The 19,600-nt window shown below is 55.9% G+C and overlaps 1 protein-coding gene across 5 annotated transcripts in view; it reads left to right on the forward strand.

Moving 5' to 3' along the window:
• Positions 1-17,220, forward strand: part of TTBK1 (tau tubulin kinase 1) — a 41,597-nt gene extending 24,377 nt beyond the window's left edge. For all 5 annotated transcript variants that reach the window (XM_043907523.1, XM_043907526.1, XM_043907527.1 and 2 more), the window contains 2 exons: positions 11,689-13,250; positions 13,892-17,220. In XM_043907523.1, the coding sequence (XP_043763458.1) occupies positions 11,689-13,250; positions 13,892-14,282 (1,953 nt within the window). In that variant the 3' untranslated portion in view covers positions 14,283-17,220. The remainder of the gene's footprint in view (positions 1-11,688; positions 13,251-13,891) is intronic.
• The last annotated feature ends 2,380 nt before the right edge of the window (positions 17,221-19,600 follow it).

Consider the following 19,600-nt stretch of genomic DNA (forward strand, 5'->3'; position numbering starts at 1 on the left):
TGTGTATGAGATAGGGGCCTGGCCAGCCAGCTTTGGGGTTTGGTGGGAAAGTGCCTCTGTACTCAGTGACGTGGGAGGAAGTGGCCCTGTGACCCAGTGAGCCCTTCCCAGGCCACGGTCACGGAGGACAGTGCCCTGCCCTCCTGCATCTCAACCCAGGAGTCCTGGAGCTCAGCCCACTGTAGGCTGCCCCTCCCCTGGGGCATCTGTTGCCTGGCCCAGCTCCTTAGGAGCTGGGGAGGGACGCACAGGGAGGGGTTTGGGGTCTGCCCCTCAAAGTGAGCTGGGGCCTCAGGGTGATGCACCCTGCCTAGTAGCAGTGGCAGAGAGGGTGGTTGTTAAGGATGAGGTGAGTGAGACCTGTGAGCTCAGGACAAATTCCAGACAGCAGCAGTCCCACCACTGCCCCTCTTAGAGGGTGACTCCTTCCAGTGGGTGCTCAGCCAAGCTTTTTGGTCCCCAGGGGCGCTGGTGAAGACAGAACACCTGGTAGGCTGATGAGAGGGGGATCGGGAGGCAGGAGGGGGATCAGGATGTCAGACTGCTCTTTCTGCCTGTTTCTCAGCACCCAACCTGTCACTGCAGGGACCCCAAGGTCCTGTGTCTTCATTCCTGCTCATGTCATCCAGCACCTCTGTTTCCCTGGGGAATGGGGCAGTGGTGAAGATGGCTCCAGGATGGGCAGTACCAGTACAGGAAGGGAAGGGGAGGAGGAGGCCTGAAGGTCCGCAGAATGTTTATTGCAGTAAGGTTGCCTCTGTGTGTGTGCTTGTGTGCTGGTACGCTTGTGAGTATGAGTGTGGTTATGTATGAGAATGTGTGCATGTGGCAGGGTTGCCATGGATAGATGCTCAGGCTGTGCACTGCACAATTTTAGGGAGTGCCAGTTACACAGACCCTGATGTGAATGGCACCCACTGAAGTTGCCCAGTGCTGCAGCTCTGTGTGGGTGGGTGTGTATGAGTGTGAGTGTGTGTGTCTCTTAGGGAATCAGAAAGATGTTTGTGTAATCCTTGGTAGTTTCCTATGTACCTACTATCATCCTGACTCCTCTTTCTCCCTCCTTCTTCACTTGATGTCTGCTTCCCTCCGAACTCATCTCCCTTCATCTCCTGTCTCTGGTTCAAGCAGAGGCCTCAGGGCCCCTGCCTCAACCTAGGGGTGCCACAGTTGGTGAACAGCGCCCTGAGCCAAACTATTCTCATAGGTGGCTCATCCATGTGGGCTAAGCCCATACCCACCTCCCTCCTTTCTCCAAAAGGATAGCTTAAGGATAGCTGGGCCAAGAGCACCCTCCCCATTTGGAAATGAAAGCCAAACTGGGACCCACCTCCATCCTGACTGCTCATTTTTGAACCTCCCCAGGTCCAAGACTCTGTTGCCCTCTGGGCTGTTTTCGGTGGCTCTGTGCCCTGTGATGGCAGAAGGCAGAGGAGGGGTCAGGGTAGACCCTTCAGGAAAAGAGAGAAAAATCAAAGCACAAAGTTGGGGGGTGGGATGGCCAGTAGCCCTACTCCCCGCCTTCTGGCACTGCCTGCCTCCCTCCCCGCTCTCCTCTGGCCCTCTTTCCACCCTCTCTGGCGGCAGGGGCTGAAATGAAGGGGAGTCTGTCCACCAGCCACCCCACAATCAGCAGCAGTGGGGGCAGGGCCCCCGCTATCTGGGATTAGATGAAACCAAGCCCTCTGTTATCCGGCATTTCCTTCCAGAGGGTTCTACTACCTGACCCTGAGCACAGCTCCCACACCGTGACCAGGACCCTGCGGTACTCTAAGATCCCAAAGTGCCTTGTGACCTATCAAAGATGACGGCACTAGCTTCAGCCTCGATTTAGCATCAGACATGTATTACAGCTTCCCTGGTAGCTTAGCTGGTAAAGAATCGGTCTGCAATGCAGGAGACCTGGGTTCGATCCCCGCATTGGGAAGATCCCCTGGCGAAGGGAAAGGCTACCCACTCCAGTGTTCTGGCCTGGAGAATTCCATGGACTGTACAGTCCATGGGGTCACAAAGAGTCGGACACAACTGAGCAACTTTCACTTTCACTTCTTCAGTGTTTCCAAAGGTTTTGGAGGTGGGGAATCCTGTTTAGCATTCCCAAAGTAGCTGAATTTTCAAATGCACCCCCCCACCGAACTGATTATTGTGGGAAAGAGTGTGTCCTTTAAAGATCATGACTCAAAACATTTTGTCCTTTGCGGGACATCTTTTTATATGCCCTCCGTAGTGGAGGAGAAACTGTCTTATAAGCCATAAAGCTCTGAGCTAATAGGAAGTGGTCTTGATATTATTACCTTTTGAGGGTAGCTCTGACTTTTGGAACATTTAAGGTTATTTGAAGCCACGTGTGTTGGAGCAAGTTCATGTGGAGCTCAGCAGACCCCTGTGTGGTTTGGAGTCCAGTTGTCTGTCTCTAGGTCCTGGGCTGGGTAGGGAAGTTGTGAGCCTGAAGTGTTGTCAAGCTCTTTTTTCTTAAGGGTTTCCCAAGGAAGATGCCAGAGTGTTTCAAGAAAAGATACCCTGCCTGGGGAAAACACATAGCCTCCCCGAGGTCAGCTTTGAAAAAGAGCAGCACTCTTTATTGTATTGGAAGATGCTATTTTTGTACTTTAAAGTCACACCCTGCATGTAGTGGTGGCTTCCAATTATTAATTATTTTATTTTATTTAACAGTCACTGGCACACAGAGCTTGTCATGTGCCAGGCAGTGATCTAAGCACTTTACAAAAATAACTCATTTAATCCTCATAATAGCCTAGGAAGTAGATCCCAGTATTATCTGCATTAAATGGATTAATCAGAATATCTAATTTACAAAAGCATATTAACCGCCCCTCGCCCCCCCTGCCGCCGCCAATGCCGAATAACTGAGGACTTGTTTGATAGGAGTTTTAAAGCGTTTCAGTCTGTGTATCGGTCTGTTTATTATTTACTGTCCTTACTGGTTGGCCCCTCCTTGCTCTACTGAGGAAGAAGGAAGTTACTTATGAATCAGACTCTCCTTCCTTCTCCATCCCACCTGGACATGGGATGGAGTTGGGGGTGGTTGGGTGGTCACTCCAGAGACCCCCAACCGCTCAGTCCCACATGGCCCCAAGCATACCCATAGCAGCTCTGGGGATTAGGTGGGTGGAGTGAGCATTCCAGTGAGAAAGCAGGTGTTCAAAATCCTGTCCTCAGTGGTATCGGTGGGATGCCCGGGGTCAGGCTCACAGGCAGGGCAGATACTGACTCTCATACCACTGACGATGGAGATTGGAGATGAGTGTCATCAATTCAACGCATGTCAACAGGAGCCAAGCAGTGTCAGGGAGAGGGCACTTGTGGGGACTGTGGTAAACAAAGGGACCCCCACCATCCTCAGCTCAACCAACTGTTGCCAGGATCTTCCACCTTTAACGTGAAATCTCACTCTTTTTAAATATTGGCTTCTAATTTTTAAAAAAACAACGTTTTAAAGAAAAATCACTGTGTGAACTAAACAAAACTGGTTTACGAGCAGAGACCCTGAACTCAGTTTGCAACCTCTCTGAGCAAACTCCCTGAGCCCCTGAGGATCCCCCTACCCCCCATCTGTCCAAGGCTGTAAGCACTCACGTGGGCGGGCTTCTTAAGAACAGGCAGCTCATGGCCAGTGGGGATGTGTGGTGTGTGCTGTGTGTACATGTCAGTGAGCTCATGGTGTGTATGCCTAAGTGTGTGTGTGGGCCAGTGGGTTTGTTCATGTTAAGTGGGGTCCTCCTCAAAGGACCAGTATTTTCTCTGTAGGACAGGATCCTAGGTCAGTGAAAAATGCACTAGTAAATTCTCAGTAATGAATAGACACCCCCACCCACTTAAGGCAGCTTGGGTCACAGCAATAACCAGTCAACACTCACCACAACCTCTAGCATCCCAGTCCCAGCCATCTCCTTTGTAATTACAGTTGTGGGGAAAAAAGGAATGGCCCTGCCCAGCATAAGGAGGAATGGTGGAATCTCTGAGCCATGCTGGTACATTAACCCTTGCTCCCCCAGCCAGGAGGGGCAGGCCCCTTCAATCCCAGGAAAAGCTGTGTTCTTCTTTGTGGGGAGTCCCAGGACCCTCCTTTGCTATTTCTCCTCTGCCCTGTTTAGGTCTCCTTTTCTGGGGAGGGTGGTGCTGTCTGCCCAGGCAGTGGTTGGGATGCCTGGGCCACTGGGTGAGCAGAGGAGCTGTGGCAGTGTGTCTATATTGGGTGATCAGAGGAGAGGACCATGCTTAGGGAGGCTCTGGGGGTCACTGGCTGTGGAAGCATAGAGAACGCCATATCCCCTGCTGTCCTCGGGTTGATTTGGCACCTGAGGATGGAAGCATAGACCTCTAAGGAAAGCCTGAACACCACCCCACCCCACCCCCAAACTCTACTGGATTCCACCCCATAGGGCAGGAATCAGCCCACCCCCATGGGCAGTCATTGGTAACAAGGAGCGTGGCAGATCACTCTCCTTAAGTTGGGGGGCACGTCCCCAAAGTTTGCATTATTCCTATTAGGGACAGAGGTGCCCCCAGGACTGGTGGGGTCAGCCTCTGAAAATTTTAAAGCATCCTTCTCCCTAAGGGAGAGGCTCCTAGACTGAGGACCACAACCCTCAAACATCCCCAATGGTTTCCCACACCACCCAGTGGGCTTCCCAGTTTAGGGAGCCCCTGGGCCTGAACAGCGACCCCAGCCCCCAAGTGAAGAGTTGAGAAGCCGTGGGGAGGAGGGGCAATGAAGCCCAAAGGACTATGGAAACCTTCTGAGACCTCCGCTTCCACTTGGTTCCGCCGTGCGTCCCACCACCTACCCTCCCTTCTACCGGCACAGGCTGTGGGGGTGCGGGGTCTGGGGTTCACCTTGCCACGATTAACAGGCTCTCTCTCTCTCTGCTACACACACACACCCCCGTAGCTGCGCGCACACTTCATGCACTCTCCGGACAGCAAACTAGCGGCCCGGCCCAGGAGAGCACGAGGATCGTGTTTCCGGGCCCCTCTGGCAGGTTTATCTCTGTATCGGGACCCCCATCCCCTACATTCCCTTCTGTCCCCGCTCCCGCGGCCGTTGCACCACGAATGTACGTTCCAGTCTTTTTAACTAGCTGCTACGCGGCGTGACCAGGCGACGGCCCGGCCTCCGAGCCCCCCAGCTGGAGCCACGCCGCTCACGTCGCCAGAGTAACCCTCCCGGGCGCCCCCGGGCGTCAGCCTCTGCTCCCCGCCCCCGCCGAGCTGCCTGCTGCTAAAATCCTCCCCGGGTTCTCGTCCCCCAGCCGCCCACCGCCTCCCACCCCGCCCCGCGCTAAGGTTGAGTTGGCTCCCCTCCGCCGGCTCTGGGCCGCCGGGTCCCCGGCCCGGGGCGGGTCGGGCCGGGTGTGAAGCCTCGCCCCTCCGTGCTCCAGGGCAGGGTGCTGACTATGGCGGGGAGGGGGAGCTGGCCAATTCCCGGGCTTCAAGAGCCTGGGTCGCCCACAACGGATTCCTGTTACCTCACCGCCTACAGGGCTGCCCCCTCCCCTCCCTGCCCCAAATAAATTGGCCTTGCAGTTGGATGCCAAAGAGCCCAGAGTTGAGGGGGAGCCAAGCTTTGAGCCTAGGTCTCTCAGAGCCACCCAACACCCCCTTTTTGGCCCCAACCCCAGCCTCCGTGTCTCCTGCCTCACCCAACTTACACCACAGAGGGCCCTGGGGGTCCCCAAACATGCCCCACTTCCAACTCTTCTCTCTCCCCATCCCCGCAAATAAAACTCAGGGACCAACATCTGCTTCCTTTGCACTTGCTCCGTCGACTCCTTCCCCACCCCCTACCCCCAGCCACTTGGAGGGGCTTCGGTGGGAGAGGAGTGGGGTTCCCGGCCCTTGTGGCTGTCAGTATTGAACGAGTGGAGGGCTGGCCCCTGCCCCGCTGGGAGGTTTGTCTGGTGGGATGCGGGAAGCTAGGCCTGAGGGCCCAACGCAGCCTTTTCCCTCCAGGGGCCCGAGGAGCCCCCTCCCAGCGTTGGGAGACAGGGATGGGAAGGGGGTTGGCGAGAGGATCCTCCTGGAGGTCCCGAATCCCAACCTGTTTATTCCTGGGCCTCCCCATCCCATCATAACTCCCCGCCCCCCATTTTGTACTGCAATAATACTGTATTATAAGCTTGCACTATTTCCCAACCCTGGCCAGCCATAAGCATGCACGAAAAACTTCAAAACCACACACACGCGAAGATGGGACGCTTTTTTTTTTTTTCTTTCTCTCTCTCCGGGGTGTGTCCTCAGTGTACAGAGCAGCGTCAGGGGGGCCCCCCCAGGGCCCAGGTAGAAGAGCATGCACTGAGCCCCTGCCCCTAGACTGCGAGTACTGTACAAATCCAACACTTGAAACCGACACGCACGCGCGGCGCCGCCGGGGTGGGGGGAGGGGGGAGGACACGGACTCTGCACCCCTGCGCACACGGCCACGCAGGGCGGGGGTGGGGGGCGCCCCGCCGTCAGGCTTCGCTGTGCAAGGGATCTTGTGCCTTTTAAAGTCCCTGTATGTTAATGCAGACAATCCGGAGAGCTTGTGTACTACCAAATTCTGATTAAAGACGCCTTCCAGGAACCTGCGCCTTGCCTGCTTTCTTTCCTCCTCCTCCTTCCTAACCCACCACTTCTTGGGTCGCAGGACTGCGCAGAGGCCAGGGGCTAGTCTTTTGCTGACTCAGAGATGGGCTGGTGGATTGGGGGTGGCAAATTGCAGATCAGTGTATCCAGCCCCACTCCTACCTTAGCCAACAGCTAAGACAGGCCAAAGAGGGAAGAGGGAGGGGACCCTAGGAAGTTTCAACCTAGTTGGACTTGAGCAACATTTACTGCTGCGGCTGGCTGGCTGTCTCCTTTCATCCGGAGGAGGGCTTTGGGGGTGGACTCTGGTCTCTGGCCTGACTGGAAATGGCCAGCTTGCTGGAGGGGGGATGGGGAACCAGAAGGTGGTAATCAGTTCTCGGTGGATCAGACAATTATGGCCAAGTGTGTGGTGGGGGTGTGAAGCCACAATAGCAGAGAACCCTGTGAGGAGACCACAGGGAGGCTTCCCCTGCTCCCTGTCCCCTGCTCTGATGGGGGATCTGAAGGAGCCCTGGCCTGGGGGAGAATGGTCTGTTGAGGGGAATCCGTGAGAGACTGGATTGTGCAGAACCCAGGGAACTCAGGGCTAGAATGCCTGTTGAGGGAGAACTAGGTCAAGGAGAGGGTGGGACCAAAGAAGAGGGTCACAGAGACTGCAGAGATTGCAGAGGGAGGGGGTCAAAGGAGAGGGGGCCTCACCCTCTCACTGTCCCCCACCCCACCCCCACAGGCCTGCAGCCATAGCGCCCAAAGAGGAAGATACTAATACCTTTCCCCTTGGGCCTAAAGCAAGTGTGGGGGCCAGAAAGGGCAAGCTACAGCTGTGTTTTTTGATCCCCAGAGCATTGAGAGATCCTTGCTCTGGGGCAGCCGGGGCAGGCACCGAGATCTGGGGTCAAGTGTATGAGGATCTGTAGAGACCTACGGTAGCAGCTGTCTTCCCAGGTCACCTTACCCCTTTCACTCAGATGACTGCCACAGGCCAGGGTCCTTGGTGTGGGTGGCACCCCTGGATGGGGGGTAAAGAGCAGAGGGAGGGCTCTTGGCCTGGCAGATGTGGTAGGAGTGTAGAGACACAGACAGATGGGCAAAGACTCCGGGAAAGGCAGAGTCCAGCAGAGGAGGTACCCTGCTGACCTCTCATCTCTGTCAGTCTAGGCATTTATGGCAATGGGAGTGGGGGGTTCCCGTGGCGGGGGCAGGGAGGTATGTGCTGGGCAGCTGCTCTAGGGGTGGGGGGCACTGCTGTGAGAGGCACAAAGCCCTCTCCACCGGGCAGTGAGGGTGGGGTGGGGGTGTCAGAGCTCATAGTCCTCTTGTCCCCGGGCAGCCCGCCTTCTTTGACCTTGGGACTGTGGACTGATGAGCCTGGGCTTGGCCTGGGTCCAGGTCAGAGCATTGCTCAATGGGTGCTGTGTGCGGATGTGGGGTGTGGGGAGTAACCTGTCTCCAGTGTCAATAGCAGGGCGTCAAGGCTGAGGAGAGCCTGGTTTTGCTGGCGGCCAGGTCAGTTTGGAGTCTGGTCCATCTGCCTTTGTTCACTTTTCCGGCTGACTGGAGTAAACCGGACTTGGGCCGAGCTTTGAAGCTGAGAAGGCCACATGCCTCTGCTTGGGGCTCAGCGGCCGCAGGGGAGGGCTGAGGCTTCCATTCTCTCTGAGTGTCTCAGCTCCAAAGGCCTGCCTCCCCTCCTCCCACACCCCCACCGCATCTGCCTTTGGCCCAACTCCATCCAAGTCACCAGGGAGCTTTGAAACAGATTTCTGGGCTTTATCTCTGACCTAACAGAATCTGCGGAGTAGGACTTGGGGCTCTGTATTTTTAAAAAGCATCCCCAAGTAACTCTGTGCCAAGCAGGCTGGAGAACCACAGTAAGCAAATTGAAGTCATACAGCGTCCCTTTCCTGAGAAGGGACCAGGAAGGTGTGAGCTGCTCCGGACACTGGCTTCCCCTCGCTGACACCCAGCACTGCCTCTCCCCTCTGAGGTAGAACAGGGTAGTGTCACTGCTGTCCCCCTCCCGTGGTGTCCTCAGGCCTGGAGGGCCAAGCGCACAGGGGCTGTCCAGGGATCGATGGCTGATTGCACAGGCACAGGATCACCTGGGTGAACAGGTGAATACTCACTGGATTTAGGCATCCAGGAGAGGCCAGAAAGGGTGAGTGAGGACTTCCTGCTCTCTGAGGAGGAGGAGGGGTGCTTCCAGCCCTGGTGCTCCCCAAATTGGAGCCAGATGGGAAGGGGCTTTGAAACAGAAAACCAAGCATGCCCAGGCCAGGGTGATCCTTAGGGTAAATCTGTGTCTTCGCTGAGGTTCACAGCTCTGCTGAAGGGCAGAGGGTCCTGAGTTTTACCACTTGGGAGGGTGAGGGGCCAGTGAAGCAGTGGGAAGAATTCTGAGTTCTGGGCTAGCCTGACTAGTGTGCCTTTGTGACTCAGGCCTATTGATGCCTCTCTCCAGGCCTCAGTTTCCCAGTCTGATATTATCAGTGATGCCTGATTTCCAGTGCAGATACCTCATTCCTCCCATGTAATGGAAGGGGAGAGGATTCCACCTATGAGCATCTAACGTGGGCACTGTGAGCAGAGGATCCATCCTTTGGATGGGGCTTTTCCAGAGAGATCCAAGAATTGGCCAGATGGCAGGGGCAAAGGTCGTTCTAACAGGGATGCCCAAAATGTCAGAGATGGGCAGGAAAATAGGCTGGGATTCTGCTGAGGAAGAGTGGTTTGGTGGGGTTGAAGGATACCCCTGCTGAGTAGGATGTATCTGGTACTCAGTGGGTGGGTTCTGAGCCAGACAGGAGAAACACATAATCATAACACACTCCAGAGTGTGCTGGGGTCCTGTCTGGTGTCTGACACTATCTTGTCTTGCATGAGGAAGGTTATGACAGTTAAGGAAGGGAGAAGTCACAGCCTTGAGCAAATCTTGGCCTTGCGGATTCCTTCTCCTCCACCTGCCTATGGGCTAAGTGCACAGAGACCTCAGCTGGAGAGCCTCTTCTTTCCCTGCCTCCATAGGTATGGCATCCCGGAGTTTCTGGGATTGAGGAGGGAGGTAATGATCTTCAAACCAGGGTAAGCCAGAGCAGGGGGTAGGAGGCGGGGGTGGGATGGGGTTGGGAGGGAGCTAACATTTATCAATCCACTGCTATAAGCCAGACCCACTGCTTATATGACCTCGTTTCTGGTCACAGCCTTTGTGGAGTATGCATTATCCCCATCTCACTTCCTAACCTAGAGACTGCACACTCTATGAAAACAAGGATCAGGTCTGTCTTGCTGATCCACAAATTTACAGCCTCTAACACAGTGGCCAAGACAATAGACATTCAAGGACTTTACATATGCATGAATGGATAAAAAACCCTTAAGGGGCTCACCATTTATCAGGAGAGAGAACCATGTAAAGGCATGCCTGTGAAATAGAGGGTGGAAGGTTCTGCGAAGGAAGGATGTGGGAAAACAAGGAGAGTGGTGAAGTCTGCTTGTTGGGTGGACAAGAAGCTTTTGGGAAAATGAGCTGTTTGAGCTGGGTGCTGGAAGAAGAATAAGAATTTGTCATGTCAGTAGAGAGAGAGGGACCCCTGGGCAGAGGAAGCTGCCTAGGGAAGGATCAGAAGTATGAGAAAACTGTATTTTGAGAACTGCTGGAATGTAAGCAGGGGAGCAAAGTGAGATTGGAGCAGGAGGTAGGAGCCAGATCATGGGCTGGGATGGGGTGGGGTGAGGTAGGGAGGAGTGGGGAGGAGTGAGGATGCACATATGCTAAGCCAAGGATTGGGACTATCTCCAGAGGACTGTGGGGCCCACCATAGGTTTCTGCAGGTTTGAAAGAGGGGGAAATGAGATCCGATTTAAGTTTCAGGAAGATTGCCTACACTTGGGCAGCTGTAGGAAGAATGGATGGGCAATGCAGAATGGAAAAAAAATAAATCAGGCTTGTGGCTGGGGAACCTCCAGGCAGGACAGGGCTGTGCCTATGGGGATAGGACAGCAGACACAGATGTTCAAGAGGAATGCCTGGCAGGAATCCCTGAGAGTCTGGATGACCCCTGAAGGTGTTGGAGCCCTTCCAGGGCTTCGGGTCTGCAAGGGCTGTGTTTCAGAAAACAGAAGCCCTGTGTGTTCAAAAGGCTAACAAAGTGCTGGATACCGTCTGTACCATCCCCCCAGGAACAAAGCCATGTCAGCCCTGATGCGGCCTGGTGCTGTGTGGGTGCCCAGGGATGTGAGATTGACAAGGGTGGAGCTAGAGAAGACATAGCAGCAGAAGCCCTGGTAAGATGCTCAGGTCTTTTGAGTCTGGAAGGAAGAAGGCTGAAGGGAGATGTGGCAAGAGTCTAGAAAACCAAGGACATGCCATCGCATGGCCAAGGACTCTGCCCAAAACTTCTAAGGGACAAAAGTAATCAAGTGAAAAAGAACTGTCTTTCATAGGCTGGCTGTGACTTTCTGGAGAAAGCACCTACAGAGGACTGGAAAATTCCTGGCTGACAGGCAGGTGGGAAGGGGGCTGGAGCTCCAGGGACCCAGCCTGTAGTTCACGGGGTGGAGGACAGTCCAAACTGTGCCCTGACAGGTTCTGGTGGCCCCGCGGCCAACTCCCTGGCTATTGAGGAACTGTACTCTATGAGGAGGCAGTGAGGGCAACCCAGACACTTGCTGCTCCTCTCTGGACCTGGTTTCCTCACCTGCAAAAGGAAGGGCTGATCTATATGGTGGCTATGATGGCTTGCAGTTGTCATTTTCTTCTATTGACTGAATTATAGTTGGCTCTGGGTTTCAGGGTACATGTGGGATACAGGAGAGGAGTGGGGGTTAAGGGGAGACTGGGAGATGGAAGAGCCACTGGGATAAAAGCCTGGGACTTCCAGGGGACCTGGAGCATGGAAACAGTCATCAGAGATTTATTGAGCAGTTACTAGGTCCCAGGGACCAGCCTAGGCTCCCGGGATGGAACAATGATCGAAACAAGCCTCTGTGCCTGCTCTAGTGGAATGCACACTGTGGCGGGCCTCCAAGACTGGGGGTGCAGTCAGGCCCAGGAGCAGGGCGGTGACCTCAGTGGGTCCCTGTGTGTGCCCCTTGCAGGTATTCTCCGTGGCACCCCCGTTTGAGGTGAACGGTCTCCCACGAGCTGTGCCCCTGAGCCTGCCCTACCAGGACTTCAAGAAGGATCTCTCCGATTACCGTGAACGGGCTCGGCTGCTCAACAGGGTCCGGAGGGTGGGCTTCTCGCACATGCTACTCACACCCCCCCAGGTCCCACTGGCTCCTGTTCAGCCTCAAACAAATGGGAAGGAGGAAGAGGAGGAGGAGGAGGAGGAAGAGGAAGAAGAGGAGGAAGAGGAGGAGGAAGAAGAAGAGGATGAGGAGGAGGAAGAGGAAGATGAGGAGGAGGAGGAAGAGGAGGATGAGGAGGAGGCAGTGGCCCTGGGGGAGGTTCTGGGACCACACAGCGGCTCCAGCAGCGAGGGCAGCGAGAGGAGCACAGACCGGAGCCAGGAGGGTGCGCCTTCCACACTGCTGGCCGATGATCAGAAAGAGTCCAGGGGCCGGGCCTCGATGGCTGACGGGGACCTGGAGCCTGAGGAGGGCTCCAAAACGCTGGTGCTCGTCTCCCCTGGTGACATGAAGAAGTCGCCCGTCACTGCCGACCTGGCCCCCGACCCCGACCTGGGCACTCTGGCCGCCCTCACCCCTCAGCAGGAGCGGCCCCAGCCCACTGGCAGCCAGCTGGATGTGTCGGAGCCAGGCACCCTGTCCTCCGTCCTCAAGTCCGAGCCCAAGCCCCCTGGGCCTGTGGCAGGGCAGGGGACGGGAGCGGTGGCCATCGGGGCAGGGGGAGTGGCAGTCACCTCCTCACCCTTCACCAAAGTCGAGAGGACCTTTGTGCACATTGCGGAGAAAACTCACCTCAATGTCATGTCTTCCGGTGGACAAGCCTCCCGGTCTGAGGAGCTCAGCTCTGGGGGTGAGCTGGGCCTGGAGGTGCCCTCTGATGGGAGGGTGGCGGAGGAAGGGGCCGCTGCACACCTGGAGAACGGCATTGCCCTTTCAGGGCTTGAGAGCTGTGTCATGTCAGCACCCCCGGGGAGCGGCCCCTTGGAGGTGACCACAGACTCACTGCCCAACGGCCCAGCCCTGGCTGATGGGCCCGCCCCCGTGTCCCTGCTGGAGCCAGGCCCTGAAAAACTGGCCACCATCTCTCCTAGTCGCCACGCCGTGCCAGGCCCTCGCCCCAGGAGCCGAATCCCTGTCCTGCTGTCCGAGGAGGACACGGGCTCGGAGCCCTCTGGCTCGCTGTCGGCCAAAGAGCGGTGGGGCAAGAGGGCCCGACCACAGCAAGACCTGGCGCGGCTGGTGATGGAAAAGAGGCAGGGCCGCCTGCTACTGCGCCTGGCCTCTGGGGCCTCATCTTCTTCCAGCGAGGAGCAACGCCGCGCCTCTGAGACTCTCTCAGGCACAGGCTCCGAGGAGGACACGCCTGCCTCCGAGCCTGCGGTGCCCAGGAAAGCCGGGCGGGCAGCTGCCACCCGGAGCCGGATCCCCCGCCCCATTAGCGTCCGCATGCCCACGCCTGCCACAGCCCAGCAGCCCCCCGACAGACCCCAAGGTGCGGCCCCAGCATCTGACACAGCCATCACCAGCAGGTAGGTGAGAAACCGCTGCCAGTCCGGTGGGGGCGGGGGGGCGCGTGGCAGAGGGTGACCACAGAAGGCTTCCTCCAGGGGAGGCTTCCCTGGAGGCAAGGGATACTGATAATCCAGCCACACCTCCCCAACCCAGTCTCTCCTCTGACTCCGGTCCCAGCCCTGGCACTGGGCTCAAGGGAGTGTCTGGAGGGATGTCAAGGAGGCAGGCTTGGGAAAGGCTGATGGGGGATAGTGGGGTCCACATACAGTCTCTGGTGTGCCACGGGGCATTTGAAGCTCAAAGATAAAGGCTAGAATAGTTGGGAGAAAACATTACCCATATTAATATAAGCATAAGTATATAATGCAGTAGAATGTAAAGATGAAACAAAGATATCAGAGAAAGCATGCAGCAAGCTCTTTTGGTAGCAGCCCGGGCGGGAGGCTGGGGGGAGGGGGGAGGGTGGCCCTTAGAGGCCCCGTCCTCCAGGACGGGGCACCACGCCTCAGTTTGTGTGCCTCGGTTTGATCGTCTGTGCCAAGTTCTCATCCTCAGGCTCATCCACCTCTGAGGATGCACGATTCGGGCTCAGTGCCCAGGGAGATTCTGAAACTGTCTCTCCTTTTGTTTCTTTGCCCTCCTCTCGCATCTTCCGCAGGCTCCAGCTGCAGAAGCCCCCAGGGACGGCCATTGCTGCTGACCTCCGTCCCAAACAGCCCTCCGGCCGAGGCCCGGGCCCCGGGCGAGCCCCAGCCGGCACCAGGCCCCCAGCCCCGCGCAGTCCCGGCCTCCCCGCCTCCTCCGCGCACCATCCCAGCGCGTCCCCGCGGAGCCGGTCCTTGTCCCGAAAAGAGAGCCCCTCCCCTTCGCACCAGGCCCGGCCTGGGCCCGCCCCACCCCGGGGCGCCCCGCAGGCCCGGGCGCAGCCTGAAGGCACCCCCTCCCCTTTGGGGGGCCCCAAGAAAGGACCCAGAGGGAAAGTCCAGACTCAGCGCGCAGCAACCAAAGGCCGGGCGGGGGTCGCGGAGAGCCGGGCGGGGGCCAGATAATGATGCGCGCGGCTCTCTGCGGCCCCCCACCCTCACCCCGGCCCCCCACCCGCAGCCGGCCACACTGAAACAGCTCCCAGCACAGCCTTAGGCGCCTGACGCGCGCCACCCGTGCACCCAGCTTCCCGCCTGCACCCGCGAGGACGCGCGCCAGCACACGCAGCGACCACCCGCCGGCCCTGCCAATTGGGGAACCGGCCTGGGGGAGCGCCCGCCTCCCCATCCTTCCCCTTCTCCGCCTCTCCTCCTGCTGCCCTTCAGGTGGGGCAGGCTCACCCTCCGCCCCGGGGAAGGCTCAGCGACTTTTCACCAAGGACTCCACTAATGGGGACCCCTGCTCACCCACCAGGCCTCTGCTGTTCCCCATGCTCCCCTAGGGAACTCTGCTTACACATCCTGTGGCATCTTTCCCTTCTCCTGACCCTCTTCCAGCCAAAGTCCGCCCCCCCCCCCAATCCTGGCGCCCTTTTCGGAAAGGCAGCCTCAAATTCCAGAAATGGAGGCTTCAGCCTCCCACTAGGGGCTAATCCCACCATCCCCTGGGAGCTCAGGTGGTTGGAAAGACCTCTTCTCAGCTGCCAGACTGGAGTTGGGGAGGTGAGATCTGGGAGCCATTGGTCTACTCAGGTGTGAGGGCGCAGGTCTGACCTGCCGCAGAGTCAGCACCGTCCTTGCCACCCTTGTGGGAAGCAGTGGGCAGGTGATGGGAGAAGGGTGCTCCCTTGCACCTCTAGGGTACAACGACCCCCTTCCCCTAAGTTTGTGTGGGAACCATCAAGTGTGCGGGGGCTGCTTTCCTGGGCAAGTGTTTCCCAGTGGGAAGTTGGGGAGGGGCTTTAAAAAACGTTTCACCCCTTCCCTTGGTCCCCTCCCTGATCTAGTGCTCAGGACCCCTCACCATCAGGAATTCCTTTTTGCCATCTAACCTCAATCTTGCCTACTGCAGTTTCAGCCAACTTCTCTCTCTCCTGAATTCAGTGGGGGTGGAGAATGGTTATCATCTTCTCTGCACTGGCCCTTGGGAGATTCAGGGACCCAGTCCTGGCTGCATCACCCTCCCTGTCCTCCTGGCCCTGGAGAGTGGGCTGGATCAGACCATCATCTCCCCCAGAGGGAGAGATAGCAGAAATAGGCAGACAGACAGCTGGCCCCTGGACTCGAGGCAGAAAGGCCTTCTCACTTCTGGATTGTATGTTTCTATGATGGGTCCAGCCCCAGTGCCCCAGTGCCCTCCACCTCCAGCTCACCCTTCAGCCTGTCCCCTCTTGTCCAGCCCATGCGGCTGAGCAGTCCCTGCTGAGGGCGAGGCCTGTGCTACTCCATGAATGGATACGGGGCCTCCTCCTGGGTCTGGCTCCTGCATAGCTCATCCCCACTCATCATCAGCCTCAACTGCCTACATCTGGGCCAAGGGGCTGCAGAGGGGATAGCCAACCCTGCCCATTTGGGACAGGCCCCTGCGGTCCTCCTCCATCCTCGGCACCCCAGCTTCTGTCCCCTGGCATGGCCCCTCTGTTCTTCCCTGGGTCACAGAAAGCAGAGCAAGACAGCCCGGGGAAGAGGAGTAAAGGCCTCAGCCTGCCCTAGTGGTCTGGCAGCATCCAGCCGCCATCACTTAGAAGGATGCCTGTGAGGAAATCGGCCCCGAGAGAAGCCTGGTGGCACCAGCTGAAGCCCCTGATGGAGAGTCGGCAGGCTTGGGCAGCTGCTTCTATGCCAAGGTGGTGGCTTCTCTGCAGACCAGCCCAGGGGACGACTTCAGGGTGGATGGCCTTCAAGGTTCACCCTTCACTGACGCAGAAGCTCCCAGAACACTCAGGAAACCTCTCCGGACAGAGCCCTCTTTGTCAACCCGAGACCCATCCCAAGGCCTCTACTGCCCTCTGGGTCCAGCAGAGGGGGTGGAGGAGGGGCCACTCCTTCCCACCTAGAGCTTCTTCGAATGACAATCAGCTCGTGCCAGGTGGGGACCAGGGCATGACCCCTGGTGCCCAGGACCTGGGCTTGCTCCTTGCCACCAACCGAACCGTGAATGTAGGGCCCCCCAGCCTCACCCCTGCCCCAGGACCAACAACACCCTGGTTTGGTGTTGGGAGGAAAAAGGGGGCGGCCTGAGAGAGCCCCAAACCCATCCCACACTCTAGCTTCACCCAGCACTCGAGCTGGGCAGAGACGCAAAACCCTGTCTGCCCTTGGGATTCCGGACCTCCCTAGGGCTCCCAACTGACCTCAGGCCTCTGCGTCATTGAATGTCACCGAGGTGGGGGAGGAGGGGAGGGGGCAAGTGTGTGGGGGGCTAAGGGACTGACTCTGCTCCTCCCCCCCGCCTCGGAAGGGTCTAGGGCAGAGGAAAACACACCTTCCAGTGCCCACCTCCCACTGCAGTCTCCTCCCCCTTGGGCACTGGTTCCTGCCCACCAAGCCCTCCCAGTCCTGAGCCCCTTTCTCTATAAAAGAGTGTCACACCACCACCACCAGACCGTCCAGCATTTCCCCATCGCCACAGCCTGTGTCACTGGCTCAGATGCAGGTCTGCTCACCCCAGAACATGCCTCCCCTCCCCAGCCGCACTGTGCACGAAGAGGGTGCAGGTGAGGAGCCGTGCCCCCAGTATGTGGGCTGCCCCCTTCCCAGCTCCTTGCAGGGGCCTGGCTTGCTCAGTCTTCTCAGCTGGGGTGGGGTCAGGGGGAATCAGCCCTGGTGAGCATGCGGTGAGGGGCAGGGAGTTGCCCTTCCCCTCCCTGGGGAAGCCACTGAAGAATGTTTACATGCCAAACAGAATGTAACACCCTCCCCCACCCTTCCTAGTCACTGCATGGCCTCTGCCCACCTTGCACCTGTCCACCCCCACCCCAGCACCCTGGAAGCCGCTGTCATGATTAGATCGGGTCTCGGAAGGGAAGTAGCCATCACACCATTAAAAAGCCTGTGGACCTTTCTTTCTGTTAGCCTGGACTCTTTTTCCTTTGGGGGATAGGGCAAAGCCCAGGCCTTGGGGCTGGGAGTAGGCAGTGGGGAGAGAGCAGGCTGGTGGGAATGTGAGGAGGGACTGTCCTGGAGGTTGGTTGTCTACAGAAGAGGACATGGAAGCTCAGGGTGCATACAGGTAACTTGTGCAGGGTCACGTGGGTGGAAGGGGATGGCCCTGCTGTCTCTGATAGCAAAGCTCGGGCTCTCTCTGCTCCCCTGGCTCCAAGAGACTTTTAAGTCTAGCTTTGTGCAGAGAGGGAGGGGGGGAGAATTTTCATTGCCCCCAGTTTAACAGACAAAAGCACAAGTGTTACAGGAAGTGTACAGAAAGTAATAGCAGCTTATAGGCAAGGAAGAATAATGGTCATTATTCTAGCAAAATCTATGAATCACAAATGAACAGAACCTCTGACCCAGCATCTCCACTCCTAGAAATGTATCTTATGGATATACCTGTAAACTCGCAAAATTATATGTCCTAAGTGATCCATGGCAGCATCCTTTGAGCTCTACAAAGCCTCATCTGCAATTCCAAAAGCCAGAAAGTTCTGAAAACTGGGAGACAGACATCCCATTAGATCAGCATCAACTCATTTGGTATCAAAACCTGACAAGACCATTTATAGTCTATTAATTCCACTTATCATACATATTTGCAGTGAAGTATTAACATGTTTGATTATGGGATGCTGCCTTAGGTCCTATTGGGATGTTTTCTAATATATAGACTATACACTGAGTTGCTTTTCTAACTCTAAATGTATTCTGAATTCTAAAAGATTTTCAATTGTTTGGATCAGAGACTGTAAACCTGTAAAAGCAAGCACTGAGAAACAATCTAAATGTCCATTTAATGGGGCCCTGTTAGTAGAGCATGTGATGTCGTGGGGGTGCTGTGAAGCTCTGCTCTGGAGGAGATGGCTTTGTGTATCTAGTAAAAGGACTGTGTGTGTAATGTCCACCTATTTAGAGGAGTTAGAGGCCTCTGGTTGCTTTGGGAGGCAAGGGCGGTGGGGGGAGGGAGGCTGCAGTGGAGTGTACTTGCTATACTTTCTGCATTTTGGACCCTAGGTTCAGTATGTGTGAATCTTTCACCTAGACAATACATAAACAACTTCTGTCCCAGGGCAGACTCCCAGCACTGCCTGGGATCCAAGGGAAAAGGACCCAGGCTTTGATGTCCTGCTTTCCCTCTGAGGAGACCACCCCACCACAGCTCTGATATCCCAGAGCCTGTGTAACCATCTCCTGTTTCTCCTTTCTTTTGACACGATGCAAGGGAGCACTAGGGCCTGATTCACTAGGTTTCAGTGGGACCCCCACATGCTTTTACCTTCCTTCTTGTTCAAAAACGTCAAAAGCAGGTCATGTTTGTAATGAAAAGGCAAGTGCTAAAAGCATGTAAAATAAAACACAAAAGCCTCCCATCCACAAATGTGACCATCTGGAGGCAATCCTTGTGAACCCCTTGGTGTGTACCATCTCAGACCTTCTAGGTTTATAATAATAGCACTCTTTCCATATATATTTCATATAAATAGAGGCGCATATTATACCTACTATTCTGAAACATGATTTTTACACCCAACATCTTAAAATACAGATCTTCCTTGTTTTTAGTGTATCATAGAGTTGTACAACCAGTCATCACAATCAAAGTTAGAATATTTCCATCAGCCCCAGAAAGAAACTCCATACTTACCAGCAATCACTCCCATTTCTCCCCAACCCCTCAAGCCCAAGGCAACCACTAGTCTATTTTCTGTGTCTGTATCATTTGCCTATATTGGACATTTCATATCATTGGAATCGCACTATATGTGGCTCTTTGTGACTGCCCTCGTTACACAGCATGTTTCCAAGGTTCACCCATGTTTAGATCTTATCAGTACTTCATTCCTTTTTAAGGCTGAATGATATTCTGTTGTATGGATAGACCACATTTTGTTTATCCATTCATCGACTGATAGACTTTGGGTTGCTTCTACCTTTTGGATACTATGATTATTTCCTTAATATTTATTTATTTATGTCAGGTCTTAGTTGTAACACGTAGGATCTTTAAGCTGTGGCATGTGAACTCTTAGTTGCATGTTGTGGGATCTTAGCTGTGGCATATGGAATCTAGTTCTCTGACCAGGGATTGAACTTGGACTCCCTTCGTTGGGAACACGGAGTCTTAGCCATTGGACCACCAGGGAAGTCCCTGATAAAGGGTTTTAAACAGAGACATTACCCTGTTGGATCTGTGTTTTAAAATGTTCATTCCAGTGGGTGTGGGGGCAGGGGTTCAGAGGGGTGAGACTGGGGCCGGTGCGGGGGTGCTTGTATCACTTGTTTTAACCCTC

Source organism: Cervus elaphus, chromosome 7 (assembly GCF_910594005.1).
Source record: "Cervus elaphus chromosome 7, mCerEla1.1, whole genome shotgun sequence".
Taxonomy (NCBI): Eukaryota; Metazoa; Chordata; class Mammalia; order Artiodactyla; family Cervidae; genus Cervus; species Cervus elaphus.